The sequence below is a fragment of the Haplochromis burtoni genome, unplaced genomic scaffold (genome assembly GCF_018398535.1).
Source record: "Haplochromis burtoni strain Fernald_Lab_line unplaced genomic scaffold, NCSU_Asbu1 Contig_77, whole genome shotgun sequence".
Taxonomy (NCBI): Eukaryota; Metazoa; Chordata; class Actinopteri; order Cichliformes; family Cichlidae; genus Haplochromis; species Haplochromis burtoni.
The window spans coordinates 190133-214722 of NW_024582438.1; the positions used below are offsets into that span (position 1 = coordinate 190133).

Consider the following 24590-nt stretch of genomic DNA (forward strand, 5'->3'; position numbering starts at 1 on the left):
TATTAGATTGGCATAGGCATAGTACTAAAAATGCTGCTTTTCTTGTAGGCTTATTGGAGTCAGATGGTAACACATCTGAATCATCACCATGGCAGCTCTCTCACCCTGCCAGTAACGTGTAAGGCTGTGAATCAGAGTGAGAACCACAAAGTCTACACAAGAAAATAACTGTGGGTGGAAGCACCCGATGGCTACATGCTAAAAGAGTAGAGGTGGATAATTCTCGTTAGTTTGTGGAATGGTGCTCTGAAACTGCATTTTTGTAGATTTTGTAAATTAAACACACTCCCAACAAATTCATAATTATTTTTGCATGCATTTATAACACAAGAGCAGGTTAGATCTCTGCAGTCGTTGCTGGTTGGCATATGTTCTTCACTGGCTGGAAATAAACTGGTTGTGTATGCGCTGCCCTTTACTCAGTGACCCTCGTCCGTCTCTACGAGAATTGCTTTCACGGTGTGTTAAATGAGCCGTGGCTGTGTTGGTGTTTCCCTCCGCACGGTGGCCCGGGCTCTAATTCGCTGACAGGGTTATGTCACACACCAGCCATTGTGCAGAGTTTGATTGAAGACGCCTGATCTGACTAATTGATCCCTCGCTGCACAAGCGCTCAGACACATGGGCAAGGTCTGAGATGTGTAAATTGGCAGTCAGGTCACATGACTGGAATTAAGCCAATCCAAATGTATAGGGTTAGATCAAGCACTGCTGGAGGCTTTTACTGACAGATGGTGTGAAAAAAAGTGAAAATCATTTGAGGTGTGTAGAGTTAGGAAAGGGTACGTGGTTGCACAGCGCTTTTGCTGGCTTTGCTTATTGCTATTTCCTTATAGCCCCGAGCTTATTATCAAACCCATCTCTCTCCACAGATCTGCATAATGTGGAATTAAACTTTAATTTCTTTTTAGGTCCTCATAAATCAGCCGCTGCAGAATAATTTTAAACAACGCAGATCCTAATGGCTTGGTATTAGGATCAAATTTATGAGGCTGAATGAAACCTTGAGCTTCCAAAGACCCATGGCATCTGTTTACTGTCTCACAAGTACGTTCAGTTTAAGTGAGTCGGATCGTGTGCTGACACGGTTTACAAAGCAGCACAAAAGCTATAATGTGTCCAAACAAGTAAGTTCAACAGTTCAACAAACAGCCAACTGGACTGACTAAAATAAATATATATATATATATATATATACATACATACACATACATACATACATACACACACACTAAAAACAATAAATCCAGAGATAGAGATTAACTCCTGAAGCATCAAGAGCAGGATCCCATTTGCCATTGTTCTTGTATCATGTGCCCCACCCTGTTCTTCCTCCTGCCTCTTTTTCCACTTTTCTAGATTAAAATCTCATATAATAGGCAATCTGGCCAATTTCACCAACAGTGAAGTCATCACAAATATTCTAATTATCACAATATTTCATTAAAAACATGTTTACATTTCAACAAGAATTACTATATTGCAACAAATTTTCAGTCTGAGAGGAGCCACCACAGTGACCATTTTTATTATATCTTTCTACTGCATCTGTAATTAGCAGTTATGTGTTTGTCTAGATACATGAACTGAGGAAAAGTGCAACATGAGTCAAATATTGTACTGAAACACATTTCTGTAAACAAAGGTGGAAAACATTCAAGAAGAACCTAAAACTTTTTGCTCTGCTAGAACAATTCTTCTCATCACCAGCCTAAATTCTCACATGTTAAATATTTCATAAACCCACAGTCATGCTCACACTTTGGTAAAATTAAACAAAACTGACAGAAATATCATTACAATTGTTAGAACAACGTGACCATTAGTGACCATTAAGAAAAAAAACTGATGTCAGCTGTTTAATATGCTTTTTCTGATACCGAAAAATATAGACAATATCAAGATATAAACAGGAATTTGGCCACAATTTGATCATCTTTCAAGCTCCAAGACCATCAGTCACATGTTTAAAGCTGACAGCAGGTCTCCCCACACACTCAGCCCTGTGACATCAAAGTCTCCATCAGAAATCTTCAAAGCATTTAGTTCTTTTTCTACATCCCCCCTCAGAGACGGACTGGCATCGAATAAAGCCAGAAAGAGCTCAGTAAGTTTCTTGAAGGACACTCCGGGACCCGTGCTGGTTAGAACCCATTCGCCGTCACTTAAGCTGTATTCCATTTCCGAGGCCCACTTTTTCAGTACATTACAAGATGCATCTCTGAGTTTCTGATGTTCTTTTGCCAGGTCTTTCAAAAGTGTAGGAGACAGTAGAGAACACATGTACTGCAGCAGACTGTGTTTCTTTTGCAACCAGTCTAAGAGAAAATCATGTGCAGCAGTTTGTGCAGTACAGTTTTTGGATGTCAGCAGAGCTGCAGCGATGACTAGACAGAATTGTTGCAATGCCCCTTCGCATCCCTGGAGGACAGAGCCTAAAAATTGCTCTGCCCTGCAGGTTTCACTGCCTTGGTTCAGCAGAGCCTCCAGCCTCTCCATCAGCATCTCCCCCTGCACCTCAGCATCAGCACCAAGGGCTGACATATCAGCTAGGGGGCTCAGGACCTTATAAACTGATTTGCATTGAACTATGTGACTGCAGAGACCTGTGACGTCCTCATAGTCTCCGTGCATCGTCTTGACAGGACGCGTTGTGTCAAAGAGGATCTTCATGAGAGAACTGGGAAGTTCTGGGTTGTTCAACAACCTGACGAGCAACAAGTGCTGGCACCGGGGGAGGTCCGAGAAGGAGACTTCGGTGTATCCGGGGATGGTATCTCGCAGAGTTTGGTTTGTGAGCTGCAGCTGTTTCTCCATGATCCTCCTAATAGCGGCGTTATTATGGAACTTGGAGAAGACGTGCTCGCAGTACCGGGCCCAGTGAAACGCCCTGGACAGAGTTTGTTTATCCCAGTGATTCAGCGCATCGCTCTGCGCCGCCACCGCCAGCATCTCCACCGTGCTAGCTAAGTTTTTCAGCACCGCCTCCATGTGGCGCTCTCAGCATTCAGAGTTCAGCCTTCAGTCCGGCTTCGGAAATCCACTGAGGAGAAAGGTTACAGCCTGAACCTGAATCATCTGAATTTCGCCATGCTGCTGAAAAACTGCTATAGCATTTGAGATGTAGCGGTTTAGCTACATGTTAGCTAAGATGTCAACATACTAGCATGGCAAAACAAGACTTCCGGTGCCGCACTTCAATAAATAATTCCTCTTGAGTAACGTGGGTTTCAATAACAGCTGACGTTACAATAAAAAATGAATATGACAGCACGGAGAAAGTTGAAGAAACTCACATATATGTTGCCGGTTTCTACTGCTTGATTTTCCGGTTGAATATACCGCTCGTTAGTGCGCAAGTGTGCCAATATAATTTCATCCCCTTCAAAATAAAAGCACATCAAGTGATCTTAGCGCCACAAAATGAGTTAATGAGTTCGGTACACACAAACTCGGAATTTTTGTGCTTACGTGTATTCATTATATGGATTACACACACATTTACATTAAAAGGCATCATAAGGGTGTTCTGACTAGGAAGACTACACCTGAAACACGTAATTAATGTATTAATAATGATCGTCATTCATTATTTCAATTTATTCTCAAATGCAAGATAGTGTCATTCAAATTACGCCTAAATGAACCAGTCTTGATATAATAACAATGCGACTAGATGGATCAAACAGCACAGTTGCACACACAGACAAAAACTTTACATCAAAGCGTTTGGAAGAATAGAAACTCAGGCCAGAAAAAAATGTTACAGAGGGAACACAAAGAAGAGGCAGTGCCAACACGACCAAACTTTCCTCCCATCATCATAATCAGCAGCAGCAGCGTAGCCTGCTGTGAGTGAGTATATGTGTGCGCGCGTATGCGTGTGCTTGTGCAGTCAGCTTGTGCAGCGAGAAAGATCACCCCGGTCCACACTGGTTTGTGATTTTGGAGGCTAACCTGTGGGTCGGTGCACCACTGTGAAAAGCATGAAAATTGGGAACCAGCATCTCACAGGACGAGTGAGAGGAAGGAGCGCACCAGCGAGCTGAACCCTCAGGGTGAGCACACACGAGAAGCTTTTCATTCAGGACATTTTTCGCTACTTTTACACTGTTGCTGTATGACTGTCAGACTATTCATACCTGCATTTCTGTTTTAAGTTTTTAGAAAGTACCCTTTGCAATCTCTTCCTTTTGTGTGCTTTGCAGAACAATACCATCTAATGAAACTCATTTAACAGTTGAGGGGGGCTTGGTTGAATCTTACTTCTTGACAGTTGACAGGAAGGTGCTTGCCTTTTTACTCCTTTCAGAGTTAACACCAGACATCTGTAATTAAACGGAATATCATATATTTTGTGTACTAGCTGCTCTCAGTCACTTCATTGGTTTTTAATTAGCAGGCGCTCTGCTGGATTTGAGTCATAACTCATCAAGCGTCCTCCCTTGGACCTATTTCAAGAGTTGTAAATTGTCTGTTGTGGGCGCTTTATTTGTGACAGCTGTAAAGAAGGAGACAACCTAAAAAGCCTTATTGCAGTTGTAAATGAAGTGAGAGGCCAATACAGTTCTACCCAAAACCAAGCCCTGGCACCAAATTCAGAGAAACTATAAAAATAGCTCATTTTATCTGTTTTCTTGACATACAGTCAGCCTGAACTTTGGTTTGTTGACAGTTCAAATGTTTCCTTAATCAAAGGTCTGAGGTTGCATATTCCACTATGAAATCATTTCATTTGTAAGACTTAAGTGCAGATTCCCATACAGACAGTGTGCTTCATTGACTGTAGCACCTCAAGCAATCTGATACCTGAACACAACAGATTACTTGTCAGCAGTAGAAACATGCTGAGTGTCCTTATTTAGATGGACAAATCAACCTCCAGATCGGCTAACTGTTGTAGTGGAGGAGGGCATGCAGGGCAAAGAGGGTTACGAGGACAGAGCCGCTCTTGTACTTTCTAATGTGATTCATCAGTCAAAATTCCCATCCATATGCCTTTCCCGAAGCAATCTGCAGCCAACCGTGGCACATTAGCATGGCTTTAGTGAAGTCACGAGATGACTCAGGATGAATGTAAATTTTGTATTTCTATATATTTTTTTTTTAATGTTTTGGGTTGAAAAGTGGGATCTCTTTGTGAATGCACAAAGCCTAGCATTCGATCATGAACCAGATTCTTAAAATACACGCAGTTTAGCAGAGTGCAGGCTGCTGAAGCTAAACATGTCAGGAAACAGTATGGTGAGAGGAACCAGGTATGTTTTACAACAGCTGGCCGGGGCTATTTCCTTGGGGAAAAAATGGTGAAAATTGAGCTCGATGTTTGTTTACGATCTTGTCAAGAACAATAAAACTGAACCGAGGTTGACATGAAGATTTATTGAACAGAGACTAGTATGTGCGAATTCAAACAAAGCAAGAAAATTGTAGTGAATTTTAAGTTAATTTAAAGTGACATGTGAGAAGACACATAGGAATCTTTCAGAAAGTTTTTATACCATACAGCTTTAATAAGGAAAATGTACAATAACAATACGTAAAATAGCAGCTTGATGCATTGCCCACTGACACAGCACAGGGAATGAGCTTGTTAAGCTCTTGCACTGAGACATGAGACATGAGACATCCTAGTGCCCTTGTTCTGTCTGTCAGCCTTCACCAGTGGACATGGGAATGTAGCACCTGTGTGTGAGCGCCGAGCTCCAGACTTTTGTGTGTGTATGCAAGCGAGTAGAAGTTGCCTTCTCAAAGATCTGACAGCCTTGGTCGGACATCAAGGTCCTGATGTCCAGTTTTGCATCACGGTGCCATTTAGTTGCAGCCAACTCCAGACGGACCTTGAAATGTTACACAGCTTTAAAGGTCAGATTCCTCATATCGTGCTGCACTCACTCAGTATTCACAGGAAATTTTCATCCACCGCGTGCTTTGAACTACTTGTTCGTGGCAGCTTCCTTGTTTAAATAAGCTCTTCTTGCAATTTGCATCCGATATCCTGTTTTTATTTGCGTGCCAGAGGGTATGTGAAATGTTCCTGCTTGGAGGAAGCGGTGGAGGCAAAACCTTTAAAATGCAACAACAAGATTTCAAGAATGTGAATTCTCTTCAAGTAACTTTCTGTTTCTTTAAAGAACCCCGGACAAAGAACTTTACCAGAAAAAAGGAGAACAAAGTCACTTCATCATTGGCTGTTAGGTAAGCTGTAATGATACCAGACTTAAGCTGTCTGTTCTGTATGTAACAGAGAAAAGACATTTTGCTCATATCTTATTTGTTATTTTAAAATAGAAACTCTTGAGTACTTTGGGAGCCTTTAAATCCCCGTTATGCCACCACCTCTATGCTCTAAAGGTTGGGGTGTCTCCTTTCTTTCTGCATTGCATCGTTTTTCTATGTCAGAGTACTTTAGAGAACAGATTGACGCTTGCAGTGCTGCTGATGTGCCCTGTTACACAGCTCAGGTCTTGCATCTGGTGCCCAGTTGTTTTGTCAGGCACTCACTCTTCTCCACCGCAAATCCGTTAATGGAGTGACACTGGACTGATATCTGAAAGATTTTCATATTGCAGCTAATGCGGTGCACCCTTGGCGCACTGTAGCCTGGTATTGGAAAAGACTGGGCCAAATGCTAATTTACTCAGTGACTTCACTTTCAAGGAAATAAGCAGCAGTTAAATATTGTTCCAAGTACTGATGTCAAATGCAATCTGTCCATCAACCTGTAACGCAAGACCTGCTGCACTGTTGACTGTGATGGGCTGATATGCACCGCTGGATAGACTGCTTAATAGATGGCAGAGTAATTTGAAGGAGCTCTTTGTTGGTTGAATAAAAGTCCTACTGTACCAGTCTGGCTGGTATAAAAGTGTCTCTTGTCCAAAGAAGGGGTGGAAAGAAATGGTGCTCTCTAATGTCATCAGGTTTATTGTAATCCATACCAGGATTTTGACCAGGAGAACAAAGCTGCTCTCCTTTCCTGTTTCAGCTTGCTCCTCCTCTGCCCCTTTTGTGAATATGCAACATGAATGATAGCTAATACAGAAGAATTTTATTGTGAGGATCTGTTTAGATCACGAGTATAAAACACACACATGTTCAGAGGTTCCTTCTGTTATCGTGACATATCATGACCGCTGTAACCAACTTTGTTTAAGCTTTCAAAAGAGCTGCACAATATTTGGAGGATGCTAACTAGAGCTGAAATGATGGATTAGTATATTTCCAGAAAATGTGTAACTACTTTGAAGGTAAATGAACCTCTGGTTTAAGGTTATTACATATGAGAATTCTCCGATTCACTCTGTTTTGCATCACTGTCAACTGAATGGGTATAACACTGGGAATTTCTCTTTTTGTTTTTTGTTTTTTTCCTTTTTGATATCAAATGAATTGAAGAAGCCCTTTCCTAGAGTGTACCCCAGCTCTTGCCCTGTGACAGCTGAGATAGGTTCCAGCCCACCTCCTGGCAACTCTAAATTGAATTAAGTGATGCATTGCATCACCTAATTATTCCCTGGAGAGAGTAATTCCTCGCAGTACTTGTTACATTACTTTAGCATTACTCAGAAACATTGCCTGCGATGAATTGTCCCATTTACCAGTTAATAGTATCAACCTTGAACTACAGTGCCACACACTGGCATGAATCCCTATCCTAGTGAGGACACAGGATCTTTCTTTTATTGTTTAAGTATTAACACAAAGCTAACAGCAAAGTTGAAAATCAGCTCATTGTGCAGATAACTGAAGAACCTTTGTAATCTAAGTAATGCTGACTGTGTAGTGTGCAGGAGTGGGTCTGCGTTACAGTGTGATCAGGGGACTTGGTTGGAGGGAATGTCTTGGACTCTTTGTCATGTTCTTTGAGCCATTCCTGAGCCGTTTTTGCCATTTGATGAGGTACATCGTCCCGCTGGGGGAGGCTGCTGCTGATGTCTGGCAGAGTTTTTCCAGTTCTTTCCAGCTGAACGCTGCTTTTTAACAATATGATCAATGTTTTTTTCACTTCACCACTTAATGGTTTTAATGTTGGGGCTCATGTATGTATATACATACATACATGGGTGCATACTCAAACATATGCATGTATAGAGAAGAACATGATGGTTTTGTTGCCTGCTACAACAACAAAGCATTTATTAGCAGGACTTAGATGGAGTCCAATTAATATGCTGAGGTATCTGGATAATATGTACCTCCTTTATTAATGTTTTGAAGATCTGCTATACTGCACACTGAAGCTGCATATTGTGTCTGCTTGTATAATATTACAGATATCTTACATGTTTATGAATTCTATATCATTGGACTGTCTTAACCTTCTCCTGCTGATGAATAGGGAACCATGTGCAGTTCCCTGAGCCCCAAACAGCCCAGCGGGCCCGGCCTGACAGACATGCAGCAGTACCAACAGTGGCTTTCCAGTCGACATGAGGCCAGCCTGCTGCCTATGAAGGAAGACCTGGCCCTGTGGCTCACTAATATTCTTGGTAAGTCACACTAACGAGCAAGAAACACATGCTATTAACAGTGAGGATTTATTACCACGAGTTATAGTTTATAACATGGTTTAATTCGCTAAGCAAAGCGAATTTAATTCATTTATATTTATATAGGGCCAAATCATAACAACAATCGCCTTGAGGGGTAGTAATACTGTTACATATATAAAGATACAGTTATATTCCTGAACTGTGGTTAAAATGTGTTTTAAATCATTCATTTCTCAGATGTTTTGCTAGCTTTGCTAAATAAAATAAATTAAAAAAATCAGGGTGTGGTTTGTAGATTCATTGGATACACAGGCTTAGAAATAGCTTGGCTTTGAAAAAATCCTGCACATTTCATTGCTTTGTGTCTAAAATTAACTCAACTGGTCTTTGCTGATGTAAACACCTCTGCAGGGGACTGTGATCAATCCGCACCTCATTACAAACTATTTTAAAGTCCCCAGATTGTGTGGACCTGTTCCAGTTGCAACGCTCTTTCACAGATTTACTTTAAATGAATAATGGACACCATTAACTGTTCTTAAATAATGCATAGTGGGTGGGAGCATCAGCACTGTGCAAGGATGTGGTTGTATAATAAACGATTCTCTGCGCTGTACTTCTTTAACAGCGCAGCCACAAAACAAAAGCACAGTGCACTTTGATCTGATTTGAATGGGTGTGTAGGAATGAGTTTTGTATGGTTTTTTTGTTGTTGTTTCTTTTTGTTTGTTCCTAGAGCCAGGGAAAAATTTGTATTTAACATGGATATCATTAGTGAAATACCTTAGAGAAACACCTACAGTCATTTCCATGATGTTTTCTTAAGCATTCTTGCACCAATGACTCACCAGAGTCAGCTCATAAATATTCTTACAAAGGCTGCCACCAGAGTAAGAATTATGTATTTGTTAGTTGGGTTTCAGAGATGTAAACTGTCTGTTAACCAGTGTTTCATCAGAATTTTAAATTTGTTAGAGTCGAGTTCTCAAAATTTCAATGACTGAGTGCTAATGAGGAAGCCAGTGTATGAGTGAACACACAAAAATACACACATGCAGCACGTTTACTCTAGCTTTTGTCATAAGTATGTTGGTTTGTGTTTGTAATTATCATGCTTGTACTGCTTTTAGGTTATTAACAAGGTCGCACCGATATGTTAGAAGAGATAAGTATGAACTGCTTGATTGTTTCTTGTTACACAAAACCAAGGGCCTCCGCTGGCCCTGGTGCTAAACGCTTCATAGACTCTGCTTTTTGTTTAAAATATGCTTAAGAACTACTGTATGTGTTATGACTGGGAGTTACTCCTGGATGCATATAACAGACACTTTTCAAACCAACTATAAGGTTCCTGAGACTCTCTCATGTCTGTGTGCAAACAACTTAAAACAACTTCAGTGTCTTCCGCGTTATCTCTGGCTGTGTGTGTGTTTGCACTGGAACCAGCTGAGCTAGAAAGCCATGGAACTAAAGGGTTCATAAGCAGGAGCATGCAAGTGTTTCCAGTGAATAAACACTACAGAATTAATTTGTTGGTTTAGGCCAAGTTCTGTATTTGCTCAGTATTTTTTTTTTATTCTGTGAAACAAGATGCTGACATCCTTGATTACAGTTTCAGGTGAGACCTGCCGTGTGGCCCGCTACCGTGTGGGAGGCATATGTTTGGTTATACTGATGAGTCATTGTTGTCAAAGCGGTAACAGCTTGGCTCGTATTGTTTTCACTTCCCGAGTCTGTCTTTTTGTCTGTCGTCATGGCAAAATGTGCTCCTCAAGACACTTACTTAAGCAGGAACTACAACAAAGGTGGTTTAAAGCACTTGGCAGGTGTTTATGTTTGTCTTTGTGCATTTGTCTGTGGACAGTTGTTCAGTTGTTTAGCAGTGCAAGAAAAACCCAAGAAACTTAACAGGTGTTTAATTGTAGTTTTAATGCAAGGAGAAGGCTGAGTTTGCAAACGGTCAGAGCTCACTGATGCTAATATATTCCCAGTGTAAGATGATCTCAAGTCAGATTGAAGGAACTGGGCAACTCGTATGATTAAATATTTAATTTTACTATACTTCTATTGGAGCCCGGTGAAATATATTTTCCTCTCACAGCGTGGAACGAGGGTCGTATGAGTAGAGTATAAGACTCACTGAGTGTTTCTCAAGATTTCAATCTCTCTTTTCTGGGCTCAATTGCAACATTTGGAACTCATTAAACATTGAACCCCTAAACCCCTCCTCCAATAAGAAAGAGAAAAGGGATAAAAAAAATATCTCCAGTTTCTTTCCACAGACACCCCCCTGCCACCACCTCCTATTTCACGATGATCTAACTAAGAAAGAATGGTCCTCTGGAAGTCAGTCAACTGGACACCACATGTTGATCACCAACGTAGCTCTGCAACTGCACAGGATAATGAGGCATTACTGTGTACAAACAGATGCCACGTTTTTTTTTGGATTTTTTTATGCATCCCCGTAGTTGCCATCCCACGGTGTGTGACCAGGAAATCCCCAGATCCTCTCAAATCATGTTGTTCTATTTCAGCTTTTGGCTCCTCCAGAGCCGCCACAAACCCGGCAGCAAAAGCGACGCTCGGTCATTAAAACGGTTTTAGGAATCAACAGCACTGCGTCAGGTTTGACCGCAACCCGGAGTGAAGTGGAGATTAAATTTTATTTCCTTACACTATATGTATATTTTTTAAACTTGTGGCGCTGCTCTTTCTTTATGTGTCTCCTGCTCAGGTCTGGAAATCACTGCTGAGAGCTTCATGGACCGCTTAGACAATGGCTTCCTGTTGTGCCAGCTGGCTGAGACACTGCAGGAGAAGTTCAGGCAGAGTAATGGAGATCTGCCTACCCTTGGCAACAGCAAGGTACAGAGAGACTGCAATAGTCCTGTGTGATACAGGTTACAGTGAAAACACTAATCTGAAAGTTAAATCTTGGCTGAAAATCTTCCCAGACTATCAGCTTGAACGATTTCACAGAGCATTGTTCCTGAGTATGAAAACATCATCTGAGCAGACACTTATTAGGTCAGATTGACTGACAGTCACTATTTAAAACCACTTCCACATGTAATGGTCTTTTTCACATCTAAATACAAAAGGATATCCCAACACAACATTAGGAAAGTAGCACAGAGGCAGAAAGACGCTCTTGATGACTGCGCCCGTGAATTCCTACTTTGCAAAGAACTCCACAATTTTAGAAAGAAGTGCACATAAAGTGGGATGGGGGGATGGGGGCCTCTTGCCTTCAACAGGGCAAAAAAGAAAAAAAAATAAGGCTAGCAAGGACACGTTAACTGATGGGGCCCCACATCCCCTGTGAGATTTGGGAGAACAGCATTAAACGTTCTTTTCTTGTGAGCCTTGACTGAGGATTTAATGAATTTCATTAAAAGGGGTGCCTTGAGAGTGGTTACCTGTAATTTCACCCAATCAGTCTGTCCAGATGTATATTTATGGGGTTGGTGACTAAAACAACAAAAACAACTAGGCAAAAGAAAAATGTTTCTATTTATGCCCCATATATTATAAAAACCCCATGGATACATCCTCAAAAGTTCAAAAATATATGTTAAAAGATGGATATTTACCTTCAGTATCTGTTTATTGCAGATATTTAAATGCTGAAGTGACAGCTGGTCTCAGTGGCATGCAGCAAAAACTGTGATTGGGTCATGTTCGTGCCTCTGTTCGGAAGGCAAGAAGTAAAAGATGTTTGTTGGTCCTTCAGTGAGAGTTGTTGATGTTTGCACTGAAGCATTACTGTGCTGATGTCAGTGGGTCTCCTGATCTCAGTGTGAGCGCAGCAGCACAGATGTGAGGAAATACTTGAGGTCAATGACCGTGAGACAGCAGAGGAGCTGCCGAAATAGAGGAGTCTATTGATTGTGAATGCCAACAGAGGGAGAGAGAGAGTCCTTGGATAGGCTTTAAAATGAAACAAAGCTGCATTATGATATTGTGCAGCGAGCGTGATTTGATTCTGTTTGTCTTAATTAAGGGTTTTCATTAAAAGATTAACCGTGTTATTCATGTCTGATACACAGTATGTCATCCAATGAGTCTTTATGCTTGTCGTGGCATTTGATCAGCTCTAGTTGTTTGCTATCAGATTTCACCACTTAAAAGAGGACATCCATCTGTGTTCAAGCCCTGTTATAAGTCGATGTGGTGTGTGAAGTGGGCCTGTGACTACAGCACAGGGGTACCATCAATCACACTTTGCAGATGCTGTGCTCCAGACGTCTTCCCATGTGTTTATATCAATCAGTATTAAGTCCAGATGAGCAAAGGTTGTTTTCGTTCTTGTCATAACACTTTGACAGGCTGATTTTTGTACAGTCATTTCAATAACTGTGGGAACTTATTGCTATAGCACTGAAATTTTAAGCAAAAGTGCAATGTTCAAGACTTGGTTTCGGCAGGAGAGTGAGATGAGAAGATCAAACATCGTAAATAAGTAGCATTGACCAAAAGGGATTTTTTTTACAGGGAAAGGAAGGGCCATGAAGCTAGACGCAGCTGCTGGTTATCTCAGCAGAAAGGCTTGGAGAGGAAAAAGTAGCCCGGCTCTGTACAAAGTTCATGAAATCTGTCCGCTTGCACCCATAAAGCTCACCACATATTTGCTTAACCAGTGCAAAAACAGAGATGTCAGTCGAAGACAGTTCAACCTCCACCTAACATATGTGATAATAGCATAATCTTCTCATCTACCTCTTAAAGTAAGAAAGTACCGGGTAAATGTATTTTTAAAGTGTCAAACTGCTCATCTCGTGTGTGCATGTTGAGGTATTTAAATTCTTTGAATGAAATAATTTGATTATAGCTGTCGTTGCTCATTTCAAGCATAGCAGTTCCTTTTCCTTATTATTATTCCCATATGTTTAAAGATAATCTTTTCCAGAAGTCCCCTACCTCCTGTGCAATCATTAGACATTCAAAGGTGCAGATCATTTGGCAGCCAAGGCAGAAATAATAATACAGTCATCTGATTGTTAGATGAAAAAAAAAAAAAACAACCTTGGCAAAGTTGAATATTTATCCGGGAATGCAAAGTCATTTAACACAAAAGATCCCCTAAAAAAAAAGTCAAAAGGAGAGTCTGGAATGAAAAGAAAAATACCCACAAAAGCTTGCATATTTCCAGCATGAGCTCATTCCACCTTTCTCAAAGCACAGACACACATATCCTGTATAAAACCACAGCAAAGCGCATAAATCTCCCCGAACAGACCGTGTGGGGGCTGAAACCCATAAGCATGTCATTTGAGCCCAAATCATAGACAGCCTGGTAAAGTAGCACAGGTTTTCAAACCCGTCATTTCTCATATTGATTTCAATGGGAAGGGTTCTTGATCCTGGGCTGAAATCAGAGCCTCAGCAGACATCAGTGTACCGGTAGATGTAGAGAATGTGGCTCTGTGTTTTGGTGGAGCTCTGGGTATTGGTTCGAACAAGTCACTCTGGAGGACTTTTGTCCTTTCTTTGTTAAACTGCAGAATAAGATGTTTAAATCCGATCTTGTTTAAGTGAAAGTAAGGGGGTTCTTCTCTGTGTCTGTGACAGAGAATTCCCAATCGGAGGATACCGTGTCGGCGGAGCGCTCCATCCGGCTCCTTCTTTGCACGGGACAACACAGCCAACTTCCTGGCCTGGTGTCGTGAGGTCGGAGTTGGAGAAACATGTCTGTTTGAGTCAGAGGGTTTAGGTGAGTCTGTTTTTATTTCTCACCCTGCGAAAATGTCAAGATGTAGGACAGACCGGGTACATAAACAGGCATCACTTTCCTCACAAAGATTCAGTTCTCTCAGGCTTTGGTTATCCCTGGCACTGCTGGGGCAGTGGGCTCAGATTTCTATCTTCTGTGAATGGCCTGATTGTACAGGTACAGTGACACGCAGGTTGGCCTGCTTCCCTCTCCTCCCCTCTGAGGATTAGAAGCCTCACATCACCAGACCGAGCCTCACCTTCTTTGACGTGCTCAAAAAGCTCACAGTCCGGGTAGCACAGTGATGGGAGCAGCTCTACCTGACAATAAGGGAATCTCAGACAATGCACTCATGCACAAAACATCTAAAGTAAAACTACAGGAGCGTGGACATAAAGGTGTGAGATGGTGAGAAAGTAGGCCAACAGTATGCAAATGTTTTCCTCAGCGCACAGTAGGGATATTTTTCTCTCTTCCTCATTCGCACTCTCAGTGTTTATCTGTGTCTTTCTGATCTTTCGCAGAGCTTTCTTGCACGTTATTTCACTGCAGTGTCCTTGCAGCAAAGATATGCCCAGACTGAAATATTTCCCTCATAATCAGATGTGCCCCTGACAAGAGCACAAATACGCAGAATAGTCATAAATTCTTGCCATATTTTTGACTAAAAGGTTGATCAGCCATTGCTAAAAATATTCAAGCTATGTAAATCATTTCTGGATTCCAGGATATACACACACGCAGTGAGCTAGCTGCAGTGAACTATAATCGCCTTCGAATCCAGTGGACATGTGATTGTAATAAAATGCTTCAGTGAACAATCCAGCTGACGAATGTCTTTTTTTTCTTTCTTTCCTTCCCTCTTACTTTCTCTGGATGGATTTGTCAGTTCAGCAGTAGGTGTAACAACATCAGGTTTGCTATCACGCAGTGGATATATTCTTTCTATATTGCATGGTGTGGTGTGTCACATTATTCATGCTTTGTGTGTCCACAGTCTGGTTTGATCTATTATTTGCCGTGGTTACCGTTACCCTCTGAAGTGGTTAAAATGAACATGTGAGCAGTATTCTTTCCATTTGGTTTGGGATGAACAGGATTAGAGAGGACCATGTGATTGCATGAAGTTCATAAGCTTGTTTTTATGTCCATTTCACCATCACACAGCCACTCATTCTCATTCATCACCTTCATCCAGATACAGTACAGTATTTTAATCACCAAATCCTAAAAGGTGATCTCTTTTTGCAGTTCTTCATAAGCAGCCACGAGAAGTCTGCCTTTGTCTTTTAGAGCTGGGCCGGATAGCATCACGGTATGCTCTTGGTTTTTACATTTTCCTCCTTGATTGTCTAGATTTTCCTGTGTATGTCTTTGGATTGTTTTGCAAATCCTTTCATAATTTCCATGTCTCTTTTATTCCTCATCTAGGTACAATGTGGAGCCTCCTGGCCTTATAAAACTGGAGAAAGAGATTGAGCAAGAAGAGAAAGCGCCTCTACCTCCTCCGTCACCTGTATCTCCAGCTCAGCCTGTCCCTCCATCACCCTCTTCATCTCCTTCCCCATCCCCTTCCCCATCCCCAACTCCTACCAAAGTGACTTCTATCAAAAAAAGCACAGGGAAGCTTTTGGATGATGCCGTAAGTTAGCAAGTGTTCACCTCTGTTTGCTGTTTCTACTTAACTTATCAGAGGAAAAACATCAATGTTTGTTTTTGTCAAAACAGGTAAGACATATCGCCAATGATCCACCTTGCAGATGTGCAAATAAGTTCTGTGTAGAGAGACAGTCGCAGGGTCGATATCGTGTTGGGGAGAAGATGCTCTTTATTCGGGTGAGTGTGTTACAGTATTGTACAAAAGTCCTCGTTTCTTTGTATTTTGCTTCCAAGGAGCCAGACTTTCTTGGATTTTTTAAAAGCAGTCTTGAGGAATACTTCTCCAGGCTTTTTGCAAGTCTTTCCAAGTTTTTCTTTGGATATTGGCTGTTTTTTTCCCTCATTTTGAGTCCAGTCCTTGTACCCGACCAGTTTCAGGAGAATGTTTTTTTGGTTTGTTATGCCACTTAACACTAACCTATGACTCATTGAAGCATAAAAAACGCACATAACTCAAAAGATGGCCCAGTCTTGCGTCTGCACGCGACAGAGACCTTAGCAAATCGTCTATCTTTAGGCACCTTGTTATTAACAGTCTGTCACAAAAACATAATTTGTCCCCATTTCTTTCGTTGCATCCAGGAAAATGTCACCATTTTACATGAATAAAATAGTATTTTTGCAACAACAAAGTGATTCCCAAAGAGCTATTAGCCAAACACTTGACATGTGGTGTGCAATATGTCCTTAAAAATTTTGAGGAAAATGGACAAATAGAGGAGAAATGAAGTTGCAGGCCTAAGAAAATATCTACAGCATATGAACAGGTTCTGAAAGTCTCGTCCTTAAGAAATGGGGGGGGAAAAAATCCACCAAAGACCTGAGGCAGGACCTGAGCTGATTCATCCACTATTCACTGCAGCCGCATCAGAGATACTCTCAGCGGAAGGGTGGCTGATTCTTAAGAATGCCTTTATTGTCACTATACAGTTGTACAATGAGATACAGTGGAAGGGAATCAGGGAAAAATGGCTGTGGTATGCCACAAAACTGAACTGAAAATCAAAATCATCAATATGTATGGGGCAGGTCACAAGAGAGATACAACTACAGCAATCTTAAAAACACAGTGATTGCTCGGGGGTGCATTTCAGCCAGTGGTGTTGGGGATCTTGTTAAAGTGGATGGAATTATGAACACAAAAAGGTACTGTCAGATTTTGATCTACCATGCAATACCACCTGGAAAGCATTTGACTGACAGTTTCAGTTTCATTTTTCAGCATAACAATGATCCCAAATACACTGTCAGTGCAGTAAAAGGATGCAATCAGTCAAGGATTGGCCTTGCCAGAGCTCGGCCTCAACGTTATTCAGGCAGCTTGGGATCATCTTGACAGAGAAACGGTGGCCAATATCCAGATAAAATCTTTGGATGTCCTTCAAGAAGACTGCTTAAATAAATTTATAAAAAGCTTCCCTAAGAGAGTTTAGGCTGTGTTGTAGTATAAACGTAGTCATACCAAATACTGACCTTCAATCATGTTAGACTTGTACAAACTCTGTTTTTGGATTATATATTCTATTTTCAATGTTTCCTATTTTCCTTGCAAAATATAAGGAAATGAGTGATGGCTCAAGATTTTTGCACAGTACTGTATCTAATAATTAACATAATCTTTTTTTCACTTGTATCACTTTCATATGAGGTTATCAAATTATCAGGTTTTGGATATTAGCATAAAACTGTTCAGTGGAAAAAGTCTATTGTTGGGAAGGCCCCAACGGACATAGTTCTTTACTGGTGAGCTTATCCTTAAGCTTAGTTTTCAGGTCACTGTTCTGAATGTTTTACATTCAGTTTGCTATTATTACACTGTTATGCACTACTATAAAGTCTCAGTCCAAATAATAATGAAGACATTAGTCCCAGCACTGAAGCTTCAGAGGCAAATATTACACATTATACAATAATGACTCTATGAAATCATTGTTCAAATAAAGTAAATCATACATTACATTGTAACCTTCTTTTACAAACTGGCAAAAAGGGGAAATAGTCTATTTCTAGCAGTGGAAAATGACAGTAACCGTTTTCTTATTTTTTAATTATTCCATTCATTTTATTTTCATTCCAGTTTGCGGTTTGTAACAATAACGTCTCACATTGCAAAGCAAACTCTTTTTCCAGTCGTATAGCAGATATGTGGGGCTGGTTTTGGCATGAATGTCATCCATTGTGTCTACAAATGGCCTTTGCCTTGACAATGTTTACTTTCATTTGCTGTAAAGAGAAAGCAACATCCACACATTCACCTCTGATCTCACAACCAACTTACCACTTGGAATACGTCTGACCCAGAACTGGCTGTTGTACTAACATAATCACACACAATCAGTCTTTAAGCTCAGGAAATGTTACTCAGCTTTCTCTGAGTGGAGAGATAAAGGCGATTCGTGAAAGATAAATGGAGAATAACAGATCGGAGAAGTAGCATCTCTCCCCTTGGGATCCTGGTTACTTGGCAACCCACAACCGGGATTTACACCTCCAAAGATGTGATTCATGCTGGCGGTATGTGTAGATTAGCAAAAGGGAGTTTACTCTTGGATGTCCTCTGCTGTTTGTCCATTGTATTGCAGCTACTAATAGTTAGTAGTTGGTTTTTAAAAAACAAACCAAAAAAGTCTTAAACAAAAATGGGGAAAAAAGCTTCAGGACAAGCAGCAGAGGATGAATATATACCGTATAGTATATAAATGGGCAGCCATACTGAAAAATAGCTAAATTATAACAACATTATTAGACATCCGTTACCATGTGTCATCGTGGATACTAGTCACATCTTCAGTATGTGCGATACTGCTTAGGATGACAAACAAAGCAAGTGTTAAGCCTCTGTTCCTCTGTCTCCCAGCCAGCACTCTTCATGCTGAACATGCTTTAATTAAAATTCCTCACATGGCTTTCCCCCCCCAGCAGCTGGGTCGACTGAAAAGGCATGAATACAGTAAGCCCAGTCACTGTCTGTAGGCAGCTGGGAGCAAGGACAGCAGTGACGTGCAGCAGATCTCACTTCACAATAATCTGGGCCACTGGAGAGGCTGACCTTCTGCTGGAATAAATGAGCTAGTTGTAGCTTGAATGAGAGAGCAGAAAAACACCAGAGTGGTTTTGTGAGAACTGCTGTCCCAGCTCAGCCCCGGGCCTCTGCCCTTCTCTGGCCTACTGAGAAGGGTTTGGAGTCCAGCAAGGGTCTCGTCCCAAAGCAGCGTGATTGAAAACCCCTCTGCATCACACAGGTCCATTAAATCCACAATCACAAAGCCTGAGGCCTGGTGCTGATGATTGGATCTACTGCCCTGCTCCTGCCCTCACGATTGATTCATTTAAGAGGCCTATAAATGTTGTATGTTATGCTGCTGGAGGGCAAGAAGCGTCATATCTGGCCAAACTGAGGTGACAATTGCATGATGTAATTTGCCCTTTTTAACTATGTATTGTTTTCCTATTTGTCTGAATCATTTTTGAGTTGAGTAAATAATCTTTATAATAACTTGTTTTGGATTTACTCTTCTTCAGATAGGGCCATTCAGCAAACAAGCTTGTTTCCTCAGAGGTGTAATGGTGTGTTAATGAGGTAGAGGGGCAAAAAGCCTCCATAGCAAGGCAGACATGTTTTATGTGCGCAGCCTCTGGGGAATGCAGGCTTCTGATCATCGAATATACCAGCGCCTTTTATTTCGTCTCTTTATTATAACCGGTGACGTTGCCATGGTAGCCAACCTTGGGAATGTGCCCTGATGTGGCAGGTGGCATCGTTTTCAAGCAAATGTTGTAGAAAAGGGATAGGAAAAAAAACCAAAAAACACTGCATATGTCTGTTTAACCAGACATATAATTTAAGGTTTTATGCTTTTTAGTGATGAAATCACCTGAATATTTATTAGCTATCCTAGTAGGTTGGGAAGTTGATCTTCCAGCTTGTCAACTCAGACCCATAAAATGTTCAGTGTTACCAGAAGATATCCCATTAACACTGCAGATTGTATGCAAATTCATGTGTATGAATTATCAGTCAACAAAATTGTATGATGAAATTGGGGGTGGCTGTGGTTAAGGAGTTAGAGCGGGCAGCTATTGAAAGATTGGTGCTTCTCTGGCTGCTACAGCCTGCATACCAAACTATCTTTGGGCAACATGCTGAACACACAGTTGGTCCAAATGTGTTCATCACAGTGTGGTAAATAGAAAGCATTTAGACGTAGAAAAATGTGCTTGCACGGATGTGTATGTGTAGGAAACATGTTAAATAAAGTGCCGTGAGTGCTCCAGTAGAGTAGAAAAGGGCTATATAAGAACCAGTCCATTTACCATATAAAAGTGAACATCTGTAAATTTTTGGTAATGCTGATGTTTGTTTAGAGTCAGTGATGTAAATGTGTCAGATTTAGCCACATAGGCTAATTTTCCTCAGCATTCCTTGGCAGGTTGATTATATTTACAGACATGCTTCAACTTAACTTCCATTCATATTTATTGCCTGATTATCTATGTCCCACCTGGACACCAGTGGGGCCTACCCCGCAGTTTGAGAACTACTGGGCTAAGCTATCACTTATTGATTAACCTGTAGACTTTATGGGTGGTGTAATTGGGAAAGTAACAGTAATAAAACAATAGAACACCACTCACCAAAACTGAAGCACAAACCTCTTGGATGTTAATAAAGTTGCTGCACCTCAAGCCTGCTGTACAATCATTAAGTGGGTAATTAGCTAAAAAAAAAAAAACAGCCTGTAAAAGTGTCTGCTTCTGCTCTGAAGTTGTAAATTGTAACATGGGTGTCAAAGAACACTAACTTGTTTTGGAGCCAGTATTAAGCACCCATTCAAATTCAACAAACTCCCCAATAACCATAGAAGTTAGAACTGGAAGACCTTGTCTATTAGCTAATGCTGGCAAGCTTGGTTTGCTTGTTACATATACTCTAGGGGGACAACACACCGACACATCTTAATTAGTGCACAATTAGCAGAAGGTACAGTAACAGAACAAACAAAAATTCCCACTTGACAAACATCAGTGCTCTCTTGACTTTTATTCTACCACCAACAGCTATTTGTCATTGCATTTTTTGCATGACAATATATATGACCCAGTAGATAATCCTCAGACTTTAGTGTTCCCCTGACTACATCACTAAATAGCATTTGATATTTTGAGGGAATGTCTCATTAATTAATAATTTCTCATACCGACCATAAGGTCCCACTCAGAAGGAATTTTAATAACCTAATCCTTTGATGTTTCCTGTAGCACCATCATCATCATCATCAAAAACTGGAAATTTTAATGGGCCTAGTTTATCATCAAATGCCTGCTACTAACAGAAGCATTTGTGTTTAGGGCTACTTTTATTTTTATATGAGCGTAAGGTCAAAGCAGTGCTGCATCTGCACACAGTCTCATCACTGTTAGAGTTAAGAAATAAGAGTTTCTTAGTAATCAATTCACCTAGACGTTAGGGCAGCAGGGTTGATAAAGAATCCCTCCAGGGATACCAACCACTTCTGGGACACCCACATCAATCAACAAGCTTTGACATCAAAGCCGCGCTTACATGTTCGTTCAGCTAAAACCCAAAGCTTCAATCAGGGTAATGACATTAGTCCTATAGAAGGGTTCACCCACATCTATTAAAGCACCCCTTTTGACACACCAGCATCACAACATAATCCTATTTTCTTCCGCAGATGCTGCACAATAAGCACGTGATGGTGCGAGTCGGTGGAGGCTGGGAGACCTTTGAGAGCTACCTGCTGAAACATGACCCATGCCGCATGCTCCAGATTTCCAGGGTGGAGGGCAAGATATCCCCTATAAGCAGCAAGTCCCCTAATATCAAGGACCTCAGCCCTGACAGCTACCTGGTGGTGGCAGCGCACTACCGCAGCAAAAAGTGAAGACACGAGACTGAAAAAAAATCCATTAATAAAAGGACAGATTGACTTCGTGCTGTTTTTTACTGTGTAGAGAAGGGGGCGTAGCTATGCAACATATCCCTGTTCTCATGAAGTAAATATTAAAGCTGTAGTGCAACACCATTCACAGAAAGCACATTTTTCTCATAGTGATGATTTTGTTTTGTTGGTTAAAGGTCATTCTTGGGTGTTTTCATTTGATTGGGCCTGGACACATGTTAGTAGGCCTCTGGGTGTTATTTACTTTTACATAACAGCTTTGAAAAACATGCTCATTATTATCGTCACAGTATAATTGGTTTCATAATTAGTGCAAGGGAAGGTGTAGATTTTCTTGAGATTTAAGATTTTCCTGTTTTTATTGCATCTGAAGCAATATCACATATGGTAGGTAGAACACTTTCATCTTTTAGCTCCTCATATAAATATCTGTATTTGTACAAGGTAAAAACACAAGTTGTTTTTTTTTTACATGAAATGAAATGGGTGCTGGAGATGTCGGCAATTTTATGAAGCCAGTATTGCTTGGTACCTTGATGTGGATTCTATTGATTTTTCTGTGCTAGTGTTGTTTTCCCACTTTTTTTCATTTCCCATCAAACTGATCTTCTTATCTAATTTTTTAATAATACACAGACCCTATCGGGCTGTGGCTCAAATGGGATTTTATCTCCCACATTAGAAGAATTATTTAAACCCAATGAAGTTTAAATGCTTTACTTTATACATTTAAATTCTTGTAAAAACTCTCATAAAACCTAAATTTATTCACAAAATGTTATAGCTTTTTCTTTGTGCATTTCTTAGTAGGCTAAAAAAATAAAGCAATGCTCATATTGTTTACATTTTGCATAACTGTTCTATGCAGTACATTTATATATTAGCATTTTGATTGTATTATGCATTACTAGAATAGATCCTGTGTGTAATAATGTCTTCATCCGACAATCATATGTTCGAATCAGTTTCACTAGCTTGTGATTTATAAATAGATTTACTCATTTAAGGTCTCACGTTCTTCACTGTGTCGTATTACTGACCCCTACAGGTGGTGCAGTGATTTAAATACGATTATTATTGATTACTTTTGGGGGGTTCTTACAATGGAGAAATATCAATCACTGCATAATAACTCATGTTATATTAATTTGTTTTTATTCCTGGAGAATAAATATGTCGGTTTGGTATTATATTCACTGGTTGTGGAAAGCAACTTTCAAGCCTGATTTTAGTTGTACACAGCAAATTCAAAAGTGTTAAATGTTTTGGTGTTAATAGTCTTCTTGCAAAAGTAGAGTTAATTTTACTCTAAGCAGAGTCACATTCTTTTAATGTAACTCTGAGGTGTAAAATGATAGTAGTTAAAATCGAGTGTTAAAAATGAGTGTTTCTCTGTCAAATCTGGAGGTGTTACAATGGAAACATTAACTCTTGACCTCTTAACTCTGAACTCCTACAGGGGCTATGACACCAACAGAGTAAATTCACAGACTCCGCCCCCAGCACGGCTCCAATCGAAGCTGAAGTGAAGCCGTTTCAGAACATTTTGCTCTACATATTTGAGTTGTTTGCCATGCTTGGTAAGTCATTTTTTCAAAGATTGTTTCACATTATTATTATAGCTTTTACTTCTGTGGCTCTTTGGAGTTGAGACAAAGCTGTGTGAAAGGCATTAGCCATGTTGCTCGTGATAGCATAATATTCTGTTTTAGCTAGCTGAAAGGTATTGTTTGCGGGCAAATACCACAGCCTTGAAAAAAGCTTGCATGTGAATTTTCAGTCAAATCTTGGTCAAATACACCTAAAACAATGTTAGAATGTGAAATGTTGGTATAATGGTGCTACTTGAAGCCTGAAAACGATCGCCCATAAAAAAAAAACGAGCAAACAGCAGTAGCAGACGTCCTGACTGGATTCTACGTTAGCATAGATCCCTCCAGAGTTTTGTGCACACGGTTTAGGTAAAAATGAAAAAGGTTGAGGTTTTACATTTAGTTCAGTATTACCTGTTGCCTGTGTCCTTGTCTTTTGGGAAAATACTTTACACAAGTAATGGCTCAAAGAGGATTCCTTTTTTTTTTACTGTGCTGCAATTGTTTACTGGATTATTTGTGCCATTAATTAGTGTCAACTAATTTTTATTCAATCTCCGCACAGGATATGCTTGTGAAGATGGAATATGGGGGAGAGCAGAAGTGCGTTGAAGTTCCACAAAGGGATGAATGAAGGACATGCATATTGTATTGAAGAAATAAGTGATGAGAATGCTGTTATTTGCATTTACCATGTCAGACCTTTTGATAAACAAAATTCTAATGAAAGTGAGAACATGTATACTGTTACATCTTTCAGAAAATGTTTTGAAATTGTGGTGCACAGTTCAGAATAAATGTTTTTCAAAAACCATTGCATCTTTTTAGTAAATGTTTATTTCCAAAAGAAATTTCTAGAAGTTCAGAACAGTAAAATTCCCGCTTTTTAGAATGAATTAGAAGATAACTCTTACGTAGTTAAACTAAAATACTCTTTGAGAGTTAATATATAAACTCTTAACACCAAGTGTTAAATTATCAACTCCAGACAGATTTGGTGTTTAACACTAAATCAGAGTTAACGTACCAACTCTCCAAAAAGAGTTAAATTAACACTCTCTGGTGTGGACCCATATAGACACTTTAATAGTGTTGAAATCAAATCCGACAGTGTTAATTTGGACATGCTGGATTTGCTGTGTACATTTTCAAGTGAAACTTATTTTGATATGAGTTGAGATTGTTAATTAGTAAGAGCTGGTCT

At 40.3% G+C, this 24590-nt stretch overlaps 2 protein-coding genes across 6 annotated transcripts; one reads left to right on the forward strand and one right to left on the reverse strand.

Annotated features, from left to right (window-relative positions):
- Positions 1 to 1231: 1231 nt before the first annotated feature.
- On the reverse strand, positions 1232 to 3377 carry fancf (FA complementation group F). The gene is made up of 2 exons (XM_005945596.3): positions 3297 to 3377; positions 1232 to 3043 (listed from the first exon to the last, which is right to left on the reverse strand). The coding sequence occupies exon 2, from the start codon at positions 2989 to 2991 to the stop codon at positions 1960 to 1962; it is 1032 nt and encodes a 343-aa protein (XP_005945658.1). The 5' UTR covers positions 2992 to 3043; positions 3297 to 3377; the 3' UTR covers positions 1232 to 1959.
- A 368-nt stretch (positions 3378 to 3745) lies between these two features.
- On the forward strand, positions 3746 to 22986 carry LOC102288855 (growth arrest-specific protein 2). 5 transcript variants are annotated; one of them, XM_005945598.3, is made up of 10 exons: positions 3751 to 4058; positions 6135 to 6198; positions 8342 to 8492; positions 11233 to 11363; positions 14070 to 14211; positions 15106 to 15126; positions 15463 to 15526; positions 15643 to 15853; positions 15940 to 16047; positions 21567 to 22986. In XM_005945598.3, the coding sequence occupies exons 3-10, from the start codon at positions 8348 to 8350 to the stop codon at positions 21774 to 21776; spliced, it is 1032 nt and encodes a 343-aa protein (XP_005945660.1). In that variant the 5' UTR covers positions 3751 to 4058; positions 6135 to 6198; positions 8342 to 8347; the 3' UTR covers positions 21777 to 22986. The 5 variants fall into 5 exon arrangements, with proteins under 5 accessions (XP_005945661.1, XP_005945660.1, XP_014196623.1 ...); XM_005945599.3 differs by lacking the exon at positions 6135 to 6198 and having other exon boundaries at positions 3746 to 4058; XM_014341137.2 differs by lacking the exon at positions 15106 to 15126 and having other exon boundaries at positions 3758 to 4058.
- Positions 22987 to 24590: the final 1604 nt, after the last annotated feature.